Source organism: Drosophila serrata, unplaced genomic scaffold, assembly GCF_035046125.1.
Source record: "Drosophila serrata isolate PLE 108 unplaced genomic scaffold, ASM3504612v1 contig_253, whole genome shotgun sequence".
Classification (NCBI taxonomy): domain Eukaryota; kingdom Metazoa; phylum Arthropoda; class Insecta; order Diptera; family Drosophilidae; genus Drosophila; species Drosophila serrata.
Genome location: NW_028257151.1, coordinates 160,801 through 185,890, shown reverse-complemented (window position 1 = coordinate 185,890; position 25,090 = coordinate 160,801). Strand labels below are relative to the sequence as shown.

Here is a 25,090-nt window from a genome sequence, read left to right as displayed (position 1 = left end):
TTTTATATTATTTACTCTCCTTTGGCAGCGTCAACACAGGGGCCAAGTAAACAAATAAATAAACAAATCAGCAAAAAGCAAATAGCAAATGGCAAATGGCAATTCTCAACACAGAGAGAGAGTGGGGAAAACTTTCCGTCATCGTCATCGCACTTTTCCTCCCCTCAGCCAGCAGATATTTGCATTTCCCGGCTCTCGGCTCTCGGCTCTCCGTTGGCGTCTGTGTCAGCGAAAATGAAGTTATTAAAAGTTGGGCCCTGGCCCCAATAGCAAAACTTCCCAACTGGCAACCCCCAGCTGCTGTCATTTAAATGCTAATTACATGCGAATATGTATGGAGGAATAACAAAAAAAAGAAGAAACTGAAACAAAATAAAACAAGAGCAAAACTAACAACAAGCGTCAGTTGCGAAATGAAAATGGTGCAACAAAAGAGCAGCAATTAAAACGGGGCGACCTTTTGCCATGCCAGGCCCACCCTCTGTCCCATCCATTGTCCAGCCCAACCACCCATCCACCCCGCCAAGGACACGTCCTGGCGACAACGCGGTCGGCGTTCCAGACACCCAGCACTTTGTTGCCGCCACATCATCCGCAGCCGCAGCCATAGCCACAGCCATCGCCACGCCATCATACACACCATTGTCCATCACAACACTGACAGAAAAAACTTGTATATAATTTAAATTAAAAAAAAATACATATAGAGAAAGATTGACTGAATCACTAAGATACGTTTAAAAGTTTCCCATAATTCTGATCAAATTAAATTTTTAATAATGCTCATTTAATACAATTCAACCAAATATTTAAATTTCAAAACTTGTTGCACACATACCTACTGCCACACTGCATCAAAGGACTAATTCATTTTCTAGGAAGCAGAAAACGGCTACACAATAATAAATAGATCAAAAATATTAGCAATTTTTGTATTAGAATATGCTTTTTGATATAAAATACTACTTTATAATAATAATTAAAATTGAAATTATTTGAGTTTATCAGGCGTTCGACCAAAATCATTAATTTCTTTATTAAAATATGTGTTTTTGATTAGATTTAAATCCATTTTTCAGGATTTAGACTAAATTAAACACGATTTCATACACATTTAATTATAAAAAAATCAAAATAATTGAACCGCTACAAACTTCAAAGGATCAAAGGACTGTTTTAGAAAACTAGCATACTGATTAGCTGTAAAAATAGGACGCATTAAATCAAGCTGAAATTTAATTTAGAATAATTAAACGAAATGATCAACACTTGCTGAATTATAATTATTTATAAGATTGAAAATTAATACTATTTTATTTGCTGTGCATAAAAGGCAAGTTAGGAGCAGCATAATGAACTCGCCACAGTCGGTGACATGGCCATCAAGCTGCCAGTGGGAAGTACTGGCACGGGGGAAACCCTAAAACCAATATCAATTCCAAAATCGATTTAATAGCGAATAGATTACATTTTTTTACGATCACTTATGACTAGGAAATAGATTTCTTTTGCTTAAAAAACTTAGGTATTTCTCTAAGAAATTAAAGATAAGGGATAAGTTATCTCTTCAATAAGGCAAATAAGCTGATTTTTAAATTTCGAAACAAAGTTGGAAATGTATTTTACAAATATCGCACTATTTTCACTTCATATTTAATTATACATATTATATATATATATTTTTTTAATGCCAGAATAAATCCTTTTAAGCACTTCGAATCTTTGGAAAGCTGTATGTTCTTCCCATCCATCCGTTTCTCTGGATCATATTTTATGCTTATTTATGGCATTGCACTTGCCCTGTTTTATGGTCTGTCCAATAGATTTGAAATCCGATCTGCATACATACACATATATCCACTGCAGTGGAGTCCTTGAACCTGCTCCGCCACTGACCACCATCAACCATTCAACCAGCCATCCATCATCGTTACAGCGGAACAGTAATTGTATCTGTATCTGCATCTGTACTTTGTATCTGTATCTGTACTGTCTGCTTCTGTATCTGAATGTGGCACCCTTAGGCCACCGTCCTTTAGCTGTCGCGCTAAATGGAAAACAATTAATGGAAATGAAATTATACGTGGCCGGAAGCCATCATGAATTTTTAGTGAAAATGCCATTAGCATTTCAGGGAGTAGGAGGAGAGGAGGAGGTAGTGTATGTATGTTTTTCCCGGGGCGGAATGCTTAGGGGGCTGTCAACACATATTGAACCTATTAAATTTCCAACAGCACAGGACTCGGACAGGACATGGACTGGCAATGTGTGCACTGTACTGTGATTTCCATTTAAAACCCAATGGGGTTTACTTTCTAATATAAAATATATGTATAAAGAAAAGTATAGTTTTCAGAGCACTAAAATCCATATTATCCTTTATCCTTAGATGGCTCCGATTTCAAGGAGCGGCTAATAGCCAGCGTGAAGAAGGAGGTGAAACAGCTGATGGAGGAGGCGGTGACCAAGAAGTATGTGCACGAGGAGAGCAGCTCGGTGACCTCACTCTGCGGCGCCGTTGAGGCCTGCCTCAGCCAGGGATTGCGTCGTCGGGCCTTGGGCCTGTTCAAGACCTCATCCACGACGGCGTTGCTGCACAAGATTGCCAAGAGCTGTCCGGAGGCAGAGCACATCAGCAAGCTGGTGCAGGAGATCGAGGCCAGTGATCCCAGTAAGCGATCCTCCAGCAGCAGCGATAGCTTCCAACGGCCACCGATGCTGAAGAAGAGCAGCAGCAATTCCATGTCCACGGCCGCCTCAACGTCATCCGCGTCGGCATCCATCAGTGTCAGTGCCAGCAATTCGAGCATGTCTCTGGCAGGGATGAAGTGAGTCGTATCCTTTTATCCTTGGGTTTCTTATCCTTATTTATTTAACGTTTTCTCTCAGATATTTGTGGATCCGCTTGGCCCTGTATGAGAAGCGACTCACCAAGATCATAGAGTATTTGGTGAGCAATGCCAGCAGCTTTTACGATCGCGATTCTTTGGTGGCCGATCCGGACTATGGTTCGATCCTGAGCTCCCTGCTGGTGGGTCCCTGCGCTTTGGAGTTCACCAGGGCCAAGACAGCTGATCACTATTGGACCGATCCGCATGCCGATGAGCTCGTAAGTCAGGAAGAGAGCTTCCCACTCAATGGTAACACTTATCCTCCTTTAATCCTCTCTCGACCAGGTGCAACGTCACCGTATTAGCTCCTGCCGGCGCTCCTCTTCCACCTGCTCCCGGCCGGCAATCATCAACTTTAAACGCAGCCTGAACACGAGCTCCGATGAGGCAAGCAGTGGCTCCTTCAAGTCAATTGCCTCTGCCAGCGTGGCCAAGGACTATGTGGAGTCACTGCATCAGAACGCCAAGGCCACTTTGCTCTATGGGAAGAACAATGTGCAGGTCCTGCCCAAGGATGTGCTGGAACCGATGCCCGGCTATCTGAGTCTGCATCAGCACATCCAGACGTTGACCATTAAGTGGACGCCCAATCAGTTGATGAACGGCTATGCCGAGGAGGAGGCCGAGGACATTGACAAGGATGCCTTCTGGGCCTATGCTCTCAATATCAATGTGGACGAGATCGTGTATGTCCATTGCCATCAGAGTCGCGGCGAGGATAGCGGTGGCACTGTGATCCTTGTTGGCCAGGACGGAGTCCAGCGTCCGCCGATCCATTTCCCCGAAGGCGGGCACATGCAGCAGTTCCTCAGCTGCCTGGAGACGGGACTCCTGCCACACGGTCAGCTTGATCCTCCTCTGTGGTCACAGCGCGGCATAGGCAAGATGTTCCTCTGGCCAAGGAGCATGCGGCGTCGCATTCTGCCCTCGGTGATGGAGTCCGTGGATGAGACGCCCATTGACTATGTTTTCCGCATTGTCAGCAAGAGCAGGCACGAGGAGTTTGGTGAGTTGTTGGAGTTTAAAGATGGAATGTAGAAGTTGTTCTGATGGGGGTTTTACTCTCTCCCAGCTGCCACTCACTCCATACTGGACTTTGTAAGGAGTACTCCGAGAAGGGCACAGCTGAGCAGCTGCTCCACTACCGGCAGCAGCGATTGCTCCAATAAGAGTCTCTCCATTGACCAGTTCCCACTGGAATCACCGCTGCTCCTGCAGCAACAGTCACAGCATCAGCAACAGCAGCAGCTGCTCCAGGCACAGAGCACTAGCATCGAGATGGTTTGCTCCACAATGCGACGACAGATCATCTCCAGGGCCTTCTATGGCTGGTTGGCCTACTGCCGGCATCTCTCCACAGTGCGAACGCATCTCTCTGGCCTGGTTCATGGTCGGATTACGCCAGAAAGTGAGTTGGGATGAAGAATATTATCCCATTCTTAATCTATTAACACGTTCCTTCCTTCGACAGTGAAAGCCGATGAGGAGGGCCTGACCAAGGAGCGTTGGCAATTGCTTAATGTGGATGGTGTCCTGGAGAATGCCACCGAGTTCTATCGCCTCGTTTACTTTGGTGGCGTCCAGCCGGAACTGCGGCAGGAGGTGTGGCCCTATCTGCTGGGCCATTATGCCTTCGGATCCACACGCGAGGAGCGGCAGAAGCAGGACGAGACCTGCAAGCACTACTATGAGACCACGATGAGCGAATGGCTGGCGGTGGATGCCATAGTCCAGCAGCGGGAGAAGGAGAAGACGGCACGGGCGGTGGCCAAGCTGAGCTCCGGCAGTAACAGTGGCAATGAACGCACTGTCCGTGCAGCGGACATCGATGCCAGTGGAGAGCTGGAGAACGAAGTGTTCGAGGACATCTCGGATATATCCGATCCCGGTGACCTGGAGTTTGATGAGCAACAGCAACAGCAGCAGCAGCATCAAGAATCCGTCGCTGTCAGTGGCATGCATTTGAGTGTGAAGCCCATTCCCAGGGCCATGAAGACCAGCACCGATTCGGGGCATGTCGATGAGGGCGAGAACTTCAACGAGCTGGACGAAGACGATTTACGGGCAGAGGAGGAGGAGAAGCAGGCCCAGCAGAAGCCAGAGCAGGAGCAGGAGCAGGATGAAATCGAGGAGGAGGAAGAGCCAAAATTGGAGGATCAACTCAATCCAGAGCCCAGCTGCTCCACATCCACAGCCTCCTCGTACGAGACAGTGGGTCCCAGTGCCGCCAATCAGACTCGAAGTGTCCTCAGTCCGGAGTACCTAAGTGCCGACGATTTGCAGCTGCCCGAAGATGAGGTTCCAGTGAAGCCTCAACCTCCACCTCCACCTCCGCCTTCGACTCAGCCCCAGGCAGCTGCTGTTATCATCACCAAGGCCTCCGTGGATATCACCAATTGGGAACGGAGTCCCAAAAGCGGTGGCCAGGGCCAGATGTCCCCGGTGGAGGAGCAGGCCATCAATCTGGATAACTTGCAGCAGCCCAAGTCAACATGCGCCTCCCCAGCCAGCTCCAATGGCGGTGTCTACAGCGTGAGTGATCCCTCAAGAATATATCCTTCGGTTCAATTCTAATTTCAAGTTTCAAATCCTTTGCAGAGCGAGCTCCTTGAGCAGTTTGGCCTGAATCTGCATCGGATCGAGAAGGATGTGCAGCGCTGTGACAGGAACTATTGGTACTTTGCCAATGAGAACCTGGACAAGCTGCGCAACGTGATCTCCACGTATGTGTGGGAGCATTTGGATGTGGGTTACATGCAGGGCATGTGTGATCTGGTGGCTCCACTCCTGGTCATCTTCGACGACGAGTCACTAAGCTACAGCTGTTTCTGCAAGCTCATGGAGCGCATGATCGAGAACTTCCCCAGCGGAGGGGCAATGGATATGCACTTTGCTAACATGAGGTGAGAGATATTCAGACTATAGACCGTTTATAATCGATATTAATCATGATTTTTATATACAGATCCCTCATCCAAATCCTCGACTCGGAGATGTACGATCTGATGGACTCGAATGGGGACTATACGCATTTCTACTTCTGCTATCGCTGGTTTTTGCTGGACTTTAAGCGGGAGCTGGTCTATGACGATGTCTTTGCCACCTGGGAGGTGATCTGGGCGGCCAAGCATATAGCCTCCGGTCACTTTGTCCTCTTCCTGGCACTGGCTCTCCTGGAGACCTATCGCGACATTATCCTTTCGAACAGCATGGACTTTACCGATGTCATCAAGTTTTTTAATGGTATGAAACTAGCTCTTTTTATTTGTAATTATAGTTTAAGAAAGTTTCCTATATCTTTGTTAAGTTCCAGAGGAATTTAGACAGTTGAAGCTTGTTTTAAATCTTGTTGAATATATTTATAAATATTTATTATTTCATTTACAGAAATGGCTGAACGTCACAATGCCCAGGCAGTGCTCCAGTTGGCCCGGAGTCTAGTTCTTCAGCTGCAGATGATCATTGAGAACAAGTAATGGAGAGAGGATGCCAAAATAAATCACAAACAAATGACAATATATGTAAATAAGATGCATAAAGATCTGTCCTAAAATGTTGCTTAATGGGAAACAGATAGAACGCGCGCTCTACGCATCTTATTTATTTACATTGCCAAGGCAACCAACTTTATAGAGAGTTATTCTTAGAATCTATTGTAGATCGTAGTTCAGTCAAATTTCGTTTGCCAAAGATAACACAAATAGAAGAAGATATAGCTGATTAACAAAGCAAACAATAAATATTTGTAGGAATTGTTTGCCTTTTTTTTTGTCGATCGATGTCTTCGTTATAAAGTATTTCTACACCTACATAGATGTAACTATACGATGGACCCTCAGATTTAAACTCCAACTGTAACTGTAATTGTAATCCTATATCCTAATGGTAACTGTATTTATATGTCTACGTAAGATCTTCCTAAACTCTTCACGCATATCCCCAATGAGAAATGAATATAATGGTAAACACAAAACAGGGGCTGAAAATGCAAAAGACTCTGAACCAAAAGAATGAAATCTTATATACATATATGGAGAATAAACCCTTTACAAATGTATAGAAATATATATATATATAAAATGTCTCTGTTATTCACACTTTGCACACTCGAGCGATTGTTTTTTGTTTTTGTTATGTTTTTTAAATGTGGATCAACCCAAGAATAATAATTAACAAATACATATATTATATTATATTATATAGAGAGAGACTCAGATAAGTGCAATGTAATTATCACGTTAAATCAAAGGCAAATCAAGTTATCAACATATACACGAGATACTGTGAATTGTAAGAAATATATATAAATATATCTATCTTGCGTTATCACATTATATATATTACAAAAGAGAAAAGAACCCAGTTGAGGGAATATATATATATTCCAATTTGAAACTAAATCTAAAACTATGTACCAGCGAAAGAAATGGAATCCAATTGTGTGTAACAATCAAAGTCAACAATAAGTCAAGTCAAGTATCCCTGAATTGCCACCTAAAAATATATACATCTATATATCTATATATATACGAGCGATCTTGAGTGTCTATTATCCTCAGCCTCGGTTCCCACTTTAATTTGATTGCCTCTTATTTTTTATATGAATATATACATATATATATATCCATGTTTATATATTTACAAAAGAGTACATGTATTCCTCTAACTCTCTGTCTCTCCCCTGTGTGATCTCTCTATCTCTACACCGAGTATAAATGTTGTGGACTATCTTAATACCTTAAATTCTTTGTAAATGTACCTTTCGCGGAAAAGTCGGAGGAGACTGATCATGATCCCTCCTCCGCTTCACTATATCTCAATTACAAGTATATATAAAAATATACACCACACAGTATGAATAACAACCAATATAAATAAATATATATATAGTATAAATGTATACAAGTACAAAGCCAGCGATGGATTGTTTGAAAAATGGAATCAATAAATAACACATATACGATATATACATATATAAAGGAATTGAAATTTAATTGGTTTAACGTACGATATATCCGGAATACAAATCCATCAGCTGATCGCACAGCATATAGGTAAACAAATATTTATTCTACCCATATCTCTGGATCGATATGATAAGGCGACCTTGCTTTAAAAGGTTCTATTCCCGGCCCTCTCGTAGTTGCCAATGGCCCAAAAAGCGGATTGATAATACGCCATACGGATTGCCAAGGGGATACGCACGTATGAATGAAGCGTAGTTACACTCGAAAAAAATAGTTCTTGCTTTTATTTACTAAGAAAATAAAGCAGTATTGTTTAGATAAATATATATTCGAATTTATATTATTAAATTAAAAAATATATATTTAATCTAAACAAAGTGAAATTGTTATACTCTAAAAATACGCTCTTTTTAAGGTATTAATCCTCATGTCTATTTGCTTCATAGGATTTTACGTTTTTTAAGACCTTTTGTTCAAAGAATCATATTAAGGAACGAATGTTCCAATTTAATTTTAATTTTCTTAAATTATCTTAAAACATCTTATCCCAAAATTATTTATGAAACCCCCTTTTCAAAGAAAAAAGTCTAGATCTGCAAGCTGGTGCTTTTTGAAGCAGCTTTTATGGTTTCTTATTTATTAAATCCCCTTTGATATATACTTTTCCTTAAATGTATTATTTTTAGAGAGAAAAATATCACTCAAGGGTTTCTAGTAAAATATAATTCTATATATAAAAAACATTTTCTTTGAACTGTAGGCGGTTTTCTTCACTGTGTTCACATCATAAAGAGGGAAACCCGCCTTATCTAGAGTGCCAAATTCACCTCCGCAGTTTCTGTGTGTTTTTGTTTGCCTCAAAATCCAGATCCAGAGAGCATCTACAATTGGGTCTTTGGGGTATATAAGCTACTGACCTGCAGCTGCACTTACCTCATTCCCTGGTTAAATTGAGCGGAGTTCGGATCGCGTCCAGAATGTCGTCGTCTTCGTCTTTTTTGGCCAGTTTGTTGGGTCTCAGTAATGGCGAGGATCAGCTTCAGAGGGCCTTCGATGAGGTTCAGAGTTTAAGGAGTAAGTTAAAAATATACAGCAAGGATTATAATTCACATAATTATAATAGTATATCATTACAAAGTTATAAATGCGTTGATAAAATATAAAACATAAAGATTAGTGTAATAATGACACTAGGTGCATAACACAAGTGATTTCGTATGATATAATAAAAATATAACTATAAATCAATAACTTGCTTGTATTAGATTTTTAAAATTCTTAAAAAATAAAAGTTATAAAAACTAAAGTTTCTAAAATGGTATCCCTTAGTTATATAGGAAAATTTGAAAAGTCGAAATCTGTATACTTTTGCACTTTTTAAATTAATTATAAAATCAAATCGGAACTCAATCAAAACTAAGCTTAAAATATTCGCCTTCTTTGAATTGATATTTTATGTGAAAGTTTAAAAAACAAAAATTAATTTTAATTCGAAAAGATTTCCTATTTTAACTTGTATTAGGTTAATAAATCTGCTTACTCAATTAAACATTTAATAAATAAAAATTAACATGAAGACTTTTTCATTTTAACGATGTAACCTCTTATAAAATTTTTAAAAATTTGTAAATTGTTCTTTTTTGCCTGAGATGGCTAGATCGACTCGGCTGTTGATGCTGATTAAGTATATATATACATGGTTAAGAGGGTTCTTCACATCATTACAAGTTTCTGACTAAAATTAAATATATTCCAGAAAGGAAAATGACTTTGGAAAGCCGAAATTAGAATACCCTTGTAGTTCGATTGACCATAACTAAACCAAAAATTCATTAATTTAAAATCGGGTATCTTTTCTATGCTAGTTTTTATTGGATTAATAAATCTGCAAACTCAATTTAAAGTTAAAAAAAAAATGTATTTTTTTACCAATTTTTTGAAAATTTTAACGATGTAATCCCTTATCTTTTTTTGACAAAATTTTAAAAATGTATTTTTTAAACAAACATGGCGAGATCGACTCGTTTGTTGATGCTGATCAAGAATATGTATGATTTATAGGGTCGGAAATAAATCTTTCACCAAGTTTAAGGCTTCTGATTAATATTATAACACACGCAAAAAATCAAAAATTCCCATCACTATGGAACGCAAAGCTTAAAAAAGCTTTCTCTATCTGTAAGTGTCCAACCCTGCCGGCGGAGCAGCTGCTTCTCCGATCCCAGTTCCAGCTTAGTCGCCTCCCAGCCGCTGACCAAGTTTTGTGAGTGAGTGCGCACTGGGCTTCCAGCCGCTGGCCTTCAGTTTCAATCCCGATGATCTTTGGACCTGTGCTGGATCTGCTTACTAACTCCAAAACGAACATTTTGCAATTGCAGCTGGTGCTCCCTTAAGACAGGCAACGAACCTCAAGATGTCCGCACCCATACGCTACTATTATGACAAGATGTCGCAGCCCTCGAGGGCATTACTCATTATCTTCCGGCTAAGCAATATGCCATTTGAAGACTGTGTGGTGGCTCTAAGGAATGGTGAGCTTGGGAAAGGGTCATTAAACCAACTTGAAACCTATAAATTACTTTAACAAATTATACTTTAAAGATCAAGTACATAACATTCAGCTTAAGATTCTTGGATTTTCAGCTGATTGTAATCCAGAAGCTAATTAAGATAGTAACTTCTTAAATACTATAAATCTATGGGAACTACATACATTAACAAACAAGAAATCTTATCTTAACTACGTTCTTTGCCCTCGCCGTCCAGGTGAACACTTGACCGATGACTTCAAGCGGCAGGTGAATCGCTTCCAGCGTGTACCCTGCATCCATGACAATGGCTACAAGCTGGCCGAGAGTGTGGCCATTCTGCGGTATCTCAGTGCCAAGGGTAAAATTCCCGAGCACCTGTATCCCAAGTACTTTGTGGATCAGAGTCGTGTGGATGAGTTCCTCGAGTGGCAGCACATGACACTTCGTACAACCTGCGCCATGTACTTCCGGACCGTGTGGCTGGAGCCGCTGCTAACGGGACGCACTCCCACCGAGGCCAAGATTGAGAAAATGCGGATGCATATGGAACGCAATCTGGATGTGGTCGAGGAGGTGTGGCTGGAGAGTAGCGACTTCCTGACCGGCAACACGCTCACCGTGGCGGACATCTTTGCGGCCTGTGAAATAGAACAGACGCGTGAGTAATCCTTAATTTAATATTAAATATATTGATTTAATTAATTACTTTAACCCAGGCATGGCTGACTACGATGTGAGGATCAAGTATCCCAAAATCCGGGCGTGGCTAAAGCGCGTGCGCCAAAGCTGCAATCCTCACTACGATGTGGCCCACGAGTTTGTCTACAAGATTTCGGGAACGGGGCCCCAGGCGAAGCTCTGAGTTCCACGCATTACTTAAATTTTGTACATAGTTCATAGAATTATTTATGGGAAATTATTAAGTTTTGTAAAATAGATAAATAAAGTATTAAGAAAACACTGGGTTGTTCTGATTCTGGTTTATCCTTGTACAATTTATTCTTAATATTGGTTGTTTCATTTTTATTGTGTCGTCGTTTATAGCATTATATAGAAAATTCACATTTATTTTTGTTGTTTTCCGTTTTTTGTTTGCAAAAAAAAATCATAATAATAATAATAAAATAAAAATCATAATACAAATAAGATTTTTAAATGTATATGTAATAGAAAATACAATTTTTAAAAAATAACTACCTAAAGTCTAACAAAAAATTGTTTTTAGTTAATAATATAATATTTATATAGCAACGTTACGCGCTTGGGGCTCTTTCTATATACTTTTCTTCTTCCTTTCTCTCTATCTTCACTCCTCCATTTATTGTTTCTTCTCTCTTTTTGTAACAAAACAAAATGCGTAGAAAATATATATATATTTATATATTTTAATTTTTATATATGTATATCTCCTCTTAGGGGGGCTTGGTTTTTCGGGATTTAAATCATAAATGTTGTGAATGAAATCAAAAAAAGTAAATTGTATATACAGCAAAAACAAAAATAATAATTTTAATAATATTAAAAAAAATATATATGGGACGAAATACTATAATACAACTACTAGCTAATTGCTTAATTTATATTAATATATATTTGCATGTATGTATCTTTTAATGCGCTCTTTTTTTTCATCCAAAACTTAAATCATATCAAAATCATATACAAACTACTCAAAAATATATATTTATATATATAATATAATATATATATATTGTGTATATATAATTTTTCCATCAATATTAAACGTAATTTCGAACATTTCCCTTTTCAAAAAATTGTTGCTTCAGTTTTTGAAATTTACTTTCCGCGCCTCTTCTGTCGCACCTGTCCGGTTGCCAGGGCACTCATGTGCGTGTATATCGCTATATTATATAGTTATAAACAAAGTTGCACCGCCAGTCGTTTAAAAAAATGTAAACAATTTATGTTTAATAAGGTAAAAAAAGTTTGTAATATTTAAAACAAAAAAAATGTAAAGCAAACAATTTAAGGCACCAAAAATGGGTTATACGTTCGTTTCGTCCTTCTGCTCGTCTTCTTTTTACACATTCGCACAAAGGGAAATATATAAATATATAAATATATATAAATATAAATATATTAATATAAATATAAATATATTAATATAAATATAAATATATCTATATATACGGACATATACACACATCTAAAACTAAAACGAAGGACTCAGCTCAACTTGGTTGGCTTTCAATCCGGACAGGCGACACTCTGGCGGCACTTCTTCGGTTTTTGTTTATATATTTCCTTTTTTTAACAATTTGTTGCGTTCGTTAATTGTTATATTAAATATGATTATTTTTTACAAATATATATGCGTGTGTGTGGGTTATTTATGCGTTTTTCCGTCTGTATTTTTTGTGTTTCTTGTATACGTTTTACAAAATAATTATCTCTTTCTTTGTCTATCCTCAATATACCTCTCTCTCTCTCTCTATTTCTGTCGCTTTCCTTATCCCTATCTCTATCTCTCCCTCTCTGTCTCTCTCTCTTGCGCGTTTCTCAGCTTGGTTCCCATTTTAGTTTGTGTGTTTCTCTCAGTGTATTCTCAGTGTGAGTGTGCGAATAAATAAATTACTTGCCGCTTCTTATAGTTCATTCTACGATTGTTTCATTTTCTGCGTTGCATTGTTTATAATATTTGTAGGAGGAGGTTGTACCAACTTTTCATAGCTTTTCTTTAGTTTTCCAACTCGACTACTTCTAGTTTTCCTCTTTTTCTATCTCTCTGTGTTATTTGTTGGTCAGTTTCGTTTACTTTGCTGTTTTAATTCAACAATTAATTGGTTATGTTCTTGGCTGATATCTCTTGAAAGCCACAGCTTGGGACACTTGAACATTTAGTATATTTGTATATATATATAAAGTATATATCTTGATATTATTTAAGGGATATTACCAATTTTTCAATTGCTCTCTGCCAGGATCTGCCCTGCGCTCTGCTCTGATTACCTGATTTATCGCTCAAAAAACTGTTACTGTGGTTACAACATGTTCTGTGTGTCCTTCTCAACGTGTACACATTGATATTTAATAGATATATATATATATATATTAATATATAGACTATGGTGACTGTTTTGTTTATATTGACATAAATCATTTAGGTAATATAGAAGCAGATTCTTTTGAACGATTTCAAATCGAAAAACTATTCCAAAACGTTCATAAATTACTTGCTTTTATAACCTTGTGATTTTACAACTTGGTTTTCTTTTGTTTTTCTTCTCATTTTCTTCCTTTTTTGTTAATATTTTTAGTTAAACTGTTTTGTTTGTTTATCATTGTTGTAAAATACTGCTTTCTTTGAACGAAATATTTAAATATTTTGTAATTATCTATACTTCTGGTGGCTCCTTTCAGATAATTTACTGGAAACTATCTGTGTTTAATCATATTCTCAGGCATTCTGCATTCCAATATATGATATATATGTTCAGGTTCCAATCCAAACTGATCTTTGAGCTCAGTGACGTCGCCTAGAAGCGTCCCCTATTGAGGTTCTTAATGCGTATGCCCACTTCCAGTACCTGATCTCCGGCTCCCGCCGGTGTGGTGCTATTGCTGCTGCTGTTACTGTTGCTGCCACTGCCACTGCCGCCACCTGATGTTCCTGGAGGTGGAGCATTCACTGTGGATACACCACCGGTGGCTGATGTTCCATTGCCATTGCTGCCATCGCTTTGCGGTGAGTTATTGTTGTTACTGCTGCCGCTGTTGTTTGATCCCGAACTGGAACCGGATCCAGGTTCAGCACCCGATTGACCAGCACCCAGACGTCGCAGTACCATTGTGGTCGTAGTGGTTGTTGTGGTCGTCGTCTCTGCCGCCGCAGCAGCACTGGCACTGGCCCCGCCACCGGACACAGTGGACACCGTGTTCAGTTTGAGGAGTTGCTGCTGATGATGACGATTGTGATGATTATAGTTGATGGCCGCCAGATCGTGACCGGCGGCAGCATGGCCATGCGAATGCGAGTGCGAATGTAAGTGGGCATGGGCATGGGCATGATTCGAGCAACTGCCATTGCTGGCGGAATAATCGTGGGGACCGCCGACCGTGTGCCGTCGCTTAATAGAACGATTCTGCTTATTCTGGATTTGACGCTTCTTGGTCAGATTCATGTCAGTCTTCTCGTCCTTCGTTAGGCCCGTGCTGGTTGCATTCAGTGCCTGGCAACAGGCCATGCCCACGGCTATCGCTGCCACTCCGCTCGACCCGGCACCAGGGCCGGTCGTCTGTGAGGTGGTCAGGTGTCGGGTGGAGTAATTGCGACAGTTGAAGCTGGCGCTGCGAAATAACCGATGGTCACGTCTCTTTTTGTTGTAGCGCTCGAGAAAAAACGACGGCGATGGGCGTTCGCCCAGCATCAGTTTCTCCTTGGGATCACTTGTTGTGGAGCCCTCGGAGTCATCCTCGGAGGCAGCACCACCACCGCTAGAAGCTCCTGCACCAGTTCCCACTCCCGGTCCACTTGAGGCATTGCCTCTTTCGTAGCTCAGATAATTGCTGCCAAATCTGGTATGCAGACTCTTGGTTAGCGTATTGACACTGCTCGAGGAACTGCGTGGCGGCGGCATAACTCCACCGCTGCCCGTCGGAGTACTGCCAGTGGGCGTGGCTGCTCCGCTTGTGGGCGCCGTGGAGCTTCCCTGATGTATGGGCACCGTAGCTGAATGCTGTAGCTTGTGGGCGGCAGCCTTAAGCAAGCTAGGGGGCAACGGCTTCGACGACGGCTTGGATAGTTTCTCCTCCTCGTCATCGTCACCGCCAATCGTATTCGTCGCCGTGCAGGAGCGACTCAGGTGAAGGGACAAGGGAGCGGCATCCAGGGGATTGCAGAACTGATGGAACAGCCGTTCGGGCGACTCGTCCGCATACGGAATGTTCTCGGAGTGCATATGCAATGGCTGGCCCAAAGTATGCCGACGATTCTTGGGAAAGTCACGACCGGCAACGTTCTCATCGTTGGACTCGGAACCGCTGCGCAAGTTCCGCAGCTTGGTGTCCAGCGTATCCGTGATGGTTGTGAGCGACATGGAACCTACAAATAGATTTATCAAGGAGGGAATCTAACATTATACTCTGACTACCATGCTTACCCGTATCGCTGAGCCTGCTGCTGGACTCGTCGTCCGTTAGCAATATCGACACATCCACACTGCTGCGCTGCTGCTCCTTGGCCAGATTCAGATTTAGATTGAGTGCCAGGCTGCCAGCGGAGTCCACACTGCCCGAATCCTTCTCATCCAGACTGGCCTTGCGCGTCTGCTGTGAGGATCGTGATGAGCCAAGGAAACCACCAGTGCTGCGCTTCTTCAGTGCCGCACTCTGCAGGAATTTCGATGAAGTGGCCGAAATGGAGGAGGATATGGCCGTCGTCGTAGTCGAAGAGGATGAGCTTAACTTGGTTGTCGAACTGGTTGATGAGGAGGAGGCGGATGCCTTGCCACTATGCAGCGTTGAGCTGCTCGATGTGCTGGCCGTGCTGCTGGCCGAGGCCGATGCCGATGCGGAGGTGGACACCTTGGCGTAGTCCAGCGACTGAAAGGGCAGAGAGACGGAGGAAACGGGTGTGGGCAGGAGCAGGGTTAGAGCCTGATCACAAATGCTCTGCACAGCCTTGCGCTGTGCCCGTCTTCGTTGCTGGATGGTGGTGGTTGTGGTTGTGATGTTGGTGCTGGTGATGGTGCTACTACTACTACTACTACAGCTTGTGATGGTGTTGTGGGTGGTGGTGTTTGTGGTGTTGTTGGTGGAGCAGCTACTCCCGCTTACCAGAACACTCTCGCCGGAGTAAGTGTCCGAATTGACAACACTCCGCTTGCCATGGGTCTTGCGTCGCAGTTGCGGCATGAAGCGCGAAGTGCGCGTTGTCGTCTCCCGTTCGGTGATTCGCTCGATCTTGGACAAATTGTGCAACAGCATGCTCGTTTGATCCTCCTGCGTCTGTTGCTGGGGTTGGGCAGCACTCACGGCGGCACAAGCGCCACTCACCTCGGCCAAATCCGGCAGACTACCACCCTCAAAGAAATAGTCATACTAGGGAGAGAAAAATACATATTTTTAGAAAGGAATTTAAAGCTTTTTACACTATTCTCCAATTACCTGTGTCACCAGCAGCTCAACAATGCGGCACTGGTGCTTCATGTCCTTGACCGCCGTTTCTAGCGTGTCATTTGGCGTCCTGATGATCGAGGGACCAAAGATAATGGCCAAATTCTTGGGCTCCATGCGATTCACTTCACAGTTGTCGCTCACCCGGCACAGATGCCGGATCAGATGCTTCATTGTCTCGTAGGGATGTCGTGGAAGCGACTCCACAATCTCTCGCAGGAGCACGATCCTCTCCAGTCCCACCTTTTTGTCCGCTTCAATGAAATTGATGTAGTAACTGGCGGGCATCAAGGCATCCGGCAAACTCCTTATAAACAACTTGAGCAGACTGCTCACCACATTCACATCCTCCCAACGCACATCCGTGGCACAGCTCTCAAACTGAAAGTCCTTGGTATTAACCAGCTCGGAGAGTTCCGATATGGCCGCCTTGTTGCCGGGTATGCGATAAATGCCGACAACACTCAATCCCTTGGTCTCCACAATATTGGTGCACACTTCGACCAGATGTGGCACACACGGATTCAGCTTCGACATGGGACAGTTACGCAGGGGAACACCAATCGAACCGGTTTGCTTCGATGAGCAGCCAGAGGATGGCGATGCCAAATCGTGATGATGATGCGACACGCCACCACTGCCACTTCCACCGCCACGGCGGAAGAGCAAATCCTTCCAGTTCTTCGATTTCGGTGAGCCCAAATCCTTGTCGGGTATATGCTTGTGCGACGAGGACTTTCTGGCCTTCATCACCGGCGATATGGAGTCGCTGGTGGCGGCCACAATAGCCGCAGCCGCTGGCAAAGCCGAAACATGATGACCTCCAGCCTCTGCTGAATGTGAGCTCAAGGGTGAGCTATCTGCAGCAGCAGCTGCTCCTGCTCCCCCAGATTGAACATCGTCCAGATAGCTGCTGCTAGAGGTGGCGGCTGTTTTCTGAGGCTCCGCCATTTGCTTTCCAGGCAGCTGTTGATGCTCCTGTAATGGGATTAAATTAAAATTTATATACAGTCTAATTAATATTTCCTTTCCTTATTGAAACTCACATTATCATCGTAATTGAGGCTATCCTTCCACTGCAGCAACCCAAACAGACGCTTCATTTCGTTGCTGCTTTTCGTCTTGAATAGGATTTCGGTGTAGGGACCACTGCTGCATGTCGAGGATGAGGTGGATGTGGACAGAGCAGAGGCGGAGGCTGTTGGCTCATTGGCACTGCTGCTGCCCGAGGAGGTGAGCAGCTGTTTGTCGTGATTTTCGTCCAGATTTAGCTCGTTGCCCAAGGTGGCAAGATGGGCGCCACTGGGCGATGGCTTCGACTGCATGCGGATCAAGTACTTCTTCTTGTCCATCGACTCGTCGAAGAACTTAAAGTTTCTAATATCAAGTTCTATCACCTGAAGAACAGAATTCAGAAAACAAATTAATTTCTTGAAATATTTGCCATGGCTTTTAGTATATATTTACATTATGCTCCGATTTGGCATGGCGGCCTGAGTAAATGCGCAGCAGATCTCCCTTAATCTCCAGCTTCACCTGACGCCACGACCGGTACTCGGACATGCGCTGAATTAAGAAAACAATATATTTATATAAAGAAACCTCTTGTAGACTTATCCTGCATAATTACCTTTCCGTTGATGCAGGAGGACTTGATCTCAATCTCCGTTTCAAAGGCCTCCAGTTCGTTGGGTACATATTTGCCATTTAGCTCGGCATCAATGTGAATGCTTTAGAAATTAAAATAAATATAAGTATTAATACAAATATCAAGCTAACTCATCTCAGTAAACTCACCTGCTTCGCATGTCACTGCTCATGGAGGCCCGACGACTGCCGTGGGCAGAGAGACGCACATCCTCCAGGCCATTGGGTGTCTCAATAAACTCATGGCCACCGCCGGTGCCTCCAATCACATCATATGTAGGATCTGGATGCTCCTCAACCAGGGATTTCGTTTTATGCGGCTCCACGACAACGGCAGCCACCGGAATGGGTATGGAAATGGGCATGGGCGCCACGGCAACTGAAGCTGTTGCGGGTAATGGTGCTGGCACTGTTGCTGGAGCTGGTGCAGATGGTACCGAATCCCCGGCAGCAGCTGCTGCTGCCTCAGCTGCATTAAAGTCGGCCTCATTGTTGGTGGCCCGCAAATAGGAGATCCGACGCATTGGTTTGCCTTCATCAAAGGAACTCGAGGCCAATGGCTTAAAGCGTCGGACGACCACGTTTCCAGTGGAGCTACTTTCCACAATGGCGGCCGCTGCAAGAATGAAGGTGGAATGGATTTGGATTAGTGGCTTAGCCTTCGTTGGATAATAATAAAATATTAAAGAGTGCGGTAATCAAAAGTGTATTTATAACATCCTTTAAATAAAGAATGTGCGAAAAATATTTCACGTTTCTAGCTGCCTTTTGTCGTACGTAATGCAAGCGTAGTCTAGTTATCCTTTTTAGTCCTTAAAATAAGAATACACTGCGTGCTTGATAACAATTATAAAGTGAAGTGAATTTGTGCACATTTACAAGAAAATTATTGCCCTCACATATTTAATTGTTACTTTTACAAGCTATCCTTACACAAATATAATATAGGATAAATAAGTGTATCTGCAGACAATTGCTAAGAAAAATTTACATATAACTGCCAGAGAAACGGTTATCAAATTTAGATGATCAGTCAGTATCTTTCAACAGTAAGTAACTATGATCAGTAAGTATCAATGAACATTAAGTAACTCTGATCAGTAAGTAGCTATGATCAAAAATTATCTATGACCAGTAAGTATGAATGTATGATGAGATACTAACTTTGAACACTAATAAACAATGACTTGCACTTTTGTAACACAACACATTTCTGAGACCGGGCCGGTAGCAGTCACTTCGTTCCGGGGATGTTAGAACGAGTTGGGAATTATATGCACAGATGTGCAGTCGGTGGACTATATATATACATATATATATATAGCTGTCATAGAAACAATCGGAAAATTTTTAGAAAAAAAAAATATAACTTTTACAGTTTTCAACAGATTTTCACCAAATTTGATACATAGCCATTATATATTTATATAGAAATTTGTGTAAAATATAATGAAAATATATATATCATATAGCTGCTATACAAACGATCGTTACAAATAGGCGAAAGTGCAAAAAGGTGGATGTAAAATTGCAAATAAACATATATAATTTATACTGTATTTATTCCGAGCGAATTTCTATCCGCAAGGGTGTACAAATTTCGGCGTTCCGAAGTTCGTTTCCTTTCTTGTTTTGTTCTCAATTGAAGAATTCCCCCAAAGCGCTTCAGTTTTCTTTCTTTTGTTCAAAATAAATACCAAACTATATATATATTTCCGATCTTAACCTACCACTGCTCTCGGCAATATCCGCCAATGTGGCAACGGAAGTCACCGTCTTTTCCGGCAGCGAAACAAACTCTGCACCAAAGAGAAATACGTAATTTTAGAAAACTTTTCGATATATTGTGGAAGAGAGATAAAGATGGAGTTGGAGATCCCCCAAGTCAACTTACTACTGTTGGATGGCGGTGGCACTGGATCAATGGTGGCATTCGCCAACGTGGCCTTATGCAGTTCCATTCGACTGCTGCTACTCTGTCCATCTACCATTGTCTGTTGTCCACTCTGCTGGTGATATTTGGCCAGAGGATGCTGTTGCAGGGACTCGTATAGGATGGCACTCTGCTTTTTCACCGCCGTCGAGGTTGTGGAGGTGGATGTGCTCGATGTGCTGGCGGAGGACTCCAGGGCGTTGGTGTTAATAGATAGCGGCTTGAATGGATCAAATCCTTTGGACATGTGTGATACCAATTTGCGCTCGAATCTGTTGGAAGGGTTTTGTTAAATTCATTTTAACTCTAAATTGCTTTAGATCGTTTCTTTTTCAGATATACTTACACCTTATTGGTGACTCCCGTTTCCTGAAGCGTTTCAAAATAGTCTAGATCCTTGGCATACTTGGCATTGTTATTAATCATAACCTGGCGGTGTTGCTGCTGCTGGATCTGTTGATGTTGCTGCTGCAAGTGGTGATGATGCTGCTCCTGTTGCTGCTGCTGGTGGTGCATCTGCTGCTGATGGTGGTGGCTCACAACGCTACCTGGAGCTGTCGAAGATCGCTGCACTAACTTGCCACCGCCATAGAACATGTCGTAGCCGAGGACAACCTGCTGATGTTGCTGCTGCTGCTGCTGCTGCTGTTGTTGTTGCTGTTGCTGCTGCTGTTGCTTGAGCAGCGCTTGGTGGCGACTTCGTGGCGGTGGTGCCACCACCTGTACACCACCGGGTGGCGTGTGTGAGGGGAAAAAGTGCTGCTGATGCTGCTGTAGATGTTGCTGTTGCTGCTGGGCTGGTGACGATGATTGCGCCGCATTGCCATTGGCCGGTGAGGCGGAGGACAGGGATGCCGGCCCTGGGGACTTAAGGAACTCCTCCTTTTGCTTGATTGACTCTCGCAAGCGTATCATCAGGTCACTGTTCTCACTGCCACCGGATACTGGGCCAGAGCCGGACATGGATACGGTTCCGGATCCCGCATATATCGCTTGACTAAGGGCCATGGATGACTTGGGTTGACGGGCGGTGGGTGTGGGCGTGGCCGATGCCGAGTTGGCTGATAATACTGTTAAGTTTGGCGGCTGATTGGCACTGCAATTAAAAATAAATAAATAGGTAAGCATTAAATACAAATTAAAATGGATGTGTAACATTTAAATATATTTATATTTTCATAGTCTTTTATTATTATATTATATATATATATACATTTAAATGTGTTTTATAATCTAAATATTATAGGTTTCATAGGATTTTTTCTTTAAGAAATGTAATTATATTGAGCGGAAAAATCCAATTTGTTATATCGACATAGATATTGCATTCAATATCGTATCAGATATATATATCGTATCAAAAAAATATCGATTTACATATCGACTAAAGTGTGAATATCAATATGGTACTGTTTTTTCCATACAGAATGACTTTTTATTTAGTCTTTATATGATTTGTATACCCAGGATATCATTATTTCAGTCAGAAGCCTTAAACTCAGTGAAAGCGTAATTTTCCGACCATATAAATCATATATATTCTTGATCAGCACCAACAGCGGCATCGATCTGCTCATTTCCAAAAAAAATTAAATTTTTATAAAATTTTGAAAATTGCCAAAATTTGATTTAAAAAATTAATTTCTATAAATTTTAAAACGCAGTATGAAGATTTGTTAGCTTTACAAAAACTATCTGCGAACAGTTTTCGGAATTGAAATTAATGTATTTTTATCTTCGCTATGATATCTGAAAATTTTTGATTAACACAAAAAAATTAGAACATATAAAAATTGATTTAATGTATTTTGACTACATATATTTTAGGTTTTCTTGGGGAAATACGATTGTCACAATTCATATAACCTTCTAGTTGTAATTAAAATCTTAATTAATTAGAAAATAAAACATTGAACGAATAAATCACACAAAAAATTTACATATATGCAATCTTCCAACAATTTAAATTTTTAATATTTGAAATAGTAAAGCCAAAATTCTGCTAACTTTCCAAATTGATATTAATTTATTTTTTGCTTAGGTTTGATCGATTGTACTTTCAAACCCATGAACTTATGGTTAACTGGAAGGGTATACAGACATCGGCTGCTCGAAGTTAGATTAATTTATAGTTTATATTAAAATCGTTACGTATAATAAATGTTCATTAGCTTATCTGTGCTAAATTAATATAAATCCTTATTAATTTAGCTATACACCTTTCTATTCACTTTTCAATAGTTAATAACTAATTATTTAAAACAAAAAATACCTATCATAATGCTTTGATTTCTTTTTTTTTTTGCCTGTTAATTTTTTGCTTTTAGCAATACAAAAACATATTTGTCAATTGAATAGTTCGAATATCAAAATTGGCAATCAACCAAATACAGTACACTCAATGTCTGTAAGGCTCCCTGTGCCGCTTTTTTTCGACAGCAACGGCGACGGCACGTGCCATCGTCAGTCATTCACTCACTCACTCACCGCTGCTGTCGTCATACGCGGCGCATGCGCAATATTTGCGATCGCGTACGCGGATCACGCTTCTACTGACCGCCCTCACTTGGGCATTGCCAAATTCCGTATTCCTTTGCCATATAAAATTATTATAAATATATATATTTATATATATAAAAATATCAAAGACCCCCTCTATTTTATTTAATTAATTTTTATTGTTCATAAGCTCCTGTTTGTATATTTCAAGTGCAAGTCAATGCCTTTGAATTTTAAGGCAGCCAGCCAAAAGAAGTCTTTGATTAAATGTGAACAGGTGTTAATAAATAAAATGTTTCTTTTTGAAACAAAGGTAATAAGGTCAGAATAATAACAAAAGTAAAAAAAATTAAAATATATAGTTTAAAACTATGAATAAGTTTATTTAAATTAAATTTACTGGAATATAAACATATATTATCATTACCATTTATTTGCTGCAAAGTAGTAAAAATAAGCTGATAATCTTATCTCCCCTGTTACACATTTGTTAGACTGCAATTTCCATGTTTTACATAAAACACCTGTTTCCTGAATACCTGTTTCATTATCAAACCAATCATGACTATCTGCTGAGTATTATTCAGAAACTAAGCAATTTGTCGAAAAGGATAAAACATAAAAGAAAACCAAAGGTTATAAATAAAAAATGTCACCAAAATATACACAAATTTAAATCAAAAATGTTCATATAATTTTCAAGTTAAAATATGGTTTATATAATTCATAGAACCATGTATACTCAAATCAAGGTTTTCTGTAGCCTATTTTTCCTTAGAATTTATACATTTTGAAGAAAAAATTGTATAGTTATTACGTATGTGATAATATTTCAGTTGAAACTCTCTTTTAAACTCTATGTTTAATTTGTTTAACGAAACAAAATTTAAAGTAAATAAATCACACTAAATAATAATAGTAGTCAAATAATGTGTAATCTATTTAATTGTCTTTAAATGCATTTATTTACATTCCCAATTTTAGAAACCTTAAACCTGATTTTCTATTATATATTCAACTCAACTGAAAAGTGTTGAATATTTTATGCAATTTATAGACTGCAAATAAAATTTGCAACAAATTTTGCAGTAGAAAACCCACAGGCACACACACACAGAGTTAGTTAGTCAGAATCCTGTGAACTTGACCCGAGTGACATTCCTAATTGACAACGAATATGAAGTTTGATAAGTTCACGGCTAAAAGCCTTTTGTGATATTTGCAAATGCCAAATTATTGACCGTTAGTTTGTTGTGAAATTTTTGTTTCACCTGCTCCTCTGATGTATCCAGGATCCAGGACACAAACATACTTACACGTTGTTGTGTGGCGGCACTCAGCAAAACTGAGCAGAAGGCCAATACAAATTAGATTTGGGCCTTAGTTTAAGTGGCAGAGAGCAGGCCAAATAATTGAATTCCGTGTGGCACAAAGGCAAAAGAGCGTGGCATTTGCCTATCCAAGCACTTGCCCCGGTGGCTGTGGTGCCACTAGAAATGGCAAATTAGTTTAACTATGCCTCCAGTTTTTCCTGCTGCGTCCCGAGATCCCTTTATCCCGGTGTTAAATGAAAGTTCAAAGCTAAAAATAGTCCAGAGATAGTGCTAGTAGGTGTGTGTATGTGTGTGTCAGGATATTTAATTCAATTCGCTTTTAAAAGCCTTTCCCACACTCTCGAGGCTCTCGAAAACCCCGGCAGACTGTCTGTCAAGGTCAAAAGGTAATGAATAGATGGGGCCCCGCAACCGCCCCGTGACCCTTTTTTCCACCTTCTCCTCTTTCCTCTCATATGTCACGCTCCCTTCCTGCCGCAGGATCATATTTCACAAGTCTAGAGAATAAAGCATATCGCTCCTTCCTTGTCCTGCCTTAGAGTACACACTCACACTCACACTTACTCACTCGTATCAATGGCGCATTTCTATTGCCTAGTTTTCAGCGCACAGTGGGTTCGATTTAAGAACATTGAAATTAATTTGTATACCCTTGCAGGTTATTATAAATTAAATCAGATATATGCGACGCAGTGAAGGAGTCATTTCCGTCCATATAAGTATAACTATGAAAAGTAAGTATCTACAACCATTAATTAACTATGATCAGTAAGTATCAATGAATATTAAGTAACTCTGAACAGTAAATATCTATGACCAGTAATTAACACTGAGCAGTAAGTAACTCGAAACATTAATTATCTATGAGCAGTAATTAATTATGCACAGTAACTATCTATGACCAGTAAGTATGTTTGTACGATCAGATACTAACTTTGAACACTAGTAAACAATGACTTGCAACTTTTGTAACACAGCATATATCAGAGACTTGGCCGGCAGCAGTCACTTCGTTCCGGGGATGTTAGAACTAGTTGGGAATCATATGCTCGGATGTGCGAGATTTGTTTTGGAACAAATTTAAGCTATTTGAGTAAAACTAAGGAGTTATTCTTCTATATAATTTTACTAGTATGTAAATCGGAGCATGGCG

At 40.8% G+C, this 25,090-nt stretch overlaps 3 protein-coding genes across 18 annotated transcripts in view; 2 read left to right on the top strand and 1 right to left on the bottom strand.

Moving 5' to 3' along the window:
* The first annotated feature begins 1,375 nt into the window (after positions 1 to 1,375).
* tbc (trabuco) lies at positions 1,376 to 7,870 on the top strand. Its single transcript, XM_086832918.1, has 9 exons — positions 1,376 to 1,400; positions 2,390 to 2,828; positions 2,890 to 3,109; positions 3,177 to 3,897; positions 3,964 to 4,299; positions 4,363 to 5,423; positions 5,490 to 5,794; positions 5,857 to 6,134; positions 6,279 to 7,870. The coding sequence occupies exons 1-9, from the start codon at positions 1,376 to 1,378 to the stop codon at positions 6,365 to 6,367; spliced, it is 3,474 nt and encodes a 1,157-aa protein (XP_086689044.1). The 3' UTR covers positions 6,368 to 7,870.
* An 819-nt stretch (positions 7,871 to 8,689) lies between these two features.
* Positions 8,690 to 11,347, top strand: GstT3 (Glutathione S transferase T3). 3 transcript variants are annotated; one of them, XM_020942216.2, is made up of 4 exons: positions 8,690 to 8,932; positions 10,237 to 10,389; positions 10,625 to 11,047; positions 11,106 to 11,347. In XM_020942216.2, exons 1-4 carry the CDS (start codon positions 8,836 to 8,838, stop codon positions 11,249 to 11,251), a joined length of 819 nt encoding a protein of 272 aa, XP_020797875.1. In that variant the 5' UTR covers positions 8,690 to 8,835; the 3' UTR covers positions 11,252 to 11,347. The 3 variants fall into 3 exon arrangements, with proteins under 3 accessions (XP_020797875.1, XP_020797877.1, XP_020797876.1); XM_020942218.2 differs by lacking the exon at positions 8,690 to 8,932 and adding an exon at positions 10,030 to 10,121; XM_020942217.2 differs by lacking the exon at positions 8,690 to 8,932 and adding an exon at positions 10,047 to 10,125.
* Positions 11,348 to 11,357: 10 nt separating this feature from the next.
* Positions 11,358 to 25,090, bottom strand: part of RhoGAP19D (Rho GTPase activating protein at 19D) — a 60,160-nt gene continuing 46,427 nt past the window's right edge. For 6 of the 14 annotated variants that reach the window (XM_086832902.1, XM_086832901.1, XM_086832905.1 and 3 more), the window contains 10 exons: positions 20,451 to 21,200; positions 20,066 to 20,376; positions 19,902 to 19,970; positions 18,322 to 18,787; positions 18,155 to 18,254; positions 17,992 to 18,090; positions 17,571 to 17,921; positions 16,516 to 17,502; positions 15,510 to 16,449; positions 11,358 to 15,451 (listed from right to left, as the gene is read on the bottom strand). In XM_086832902.1, the coding sequence (XP_086689028.1) occupies positions 13,887 to 15,451; positions 15,510 to 16,449; positions 16,516 to 17,502; positions 17,571 to 17,921; positions 17,992 to 18,090; positions 18,155 to 18,254; positions 18,322 to 18,787; positions 19,902 to 19,970; positions 20,066 to 20,376; positions 20,451 to 21,200 (5,638 nt within the window). In that variant the 3' untranslated portion in view covers positions 11,358 to 13,886. The remainder of the gene's footprint in view (positions 15,452 to 15,509; positions 16,450 to 16,515; positions 17,503 to 17,570; positions 17,922 to 17,991; positions 18,091 to 18,154; positions 18,255 to 18,321; positions 18,788 to 19,901; positions 19,971 to 20,065; positions 20,377 to 20,450; positions 21,201 to 25,090) is intronic. The other 8 variants (XM_086832906.1, XM_086832912.1, XM_086832914.1 and 5 more) reach the window with 3 other exon arrangements.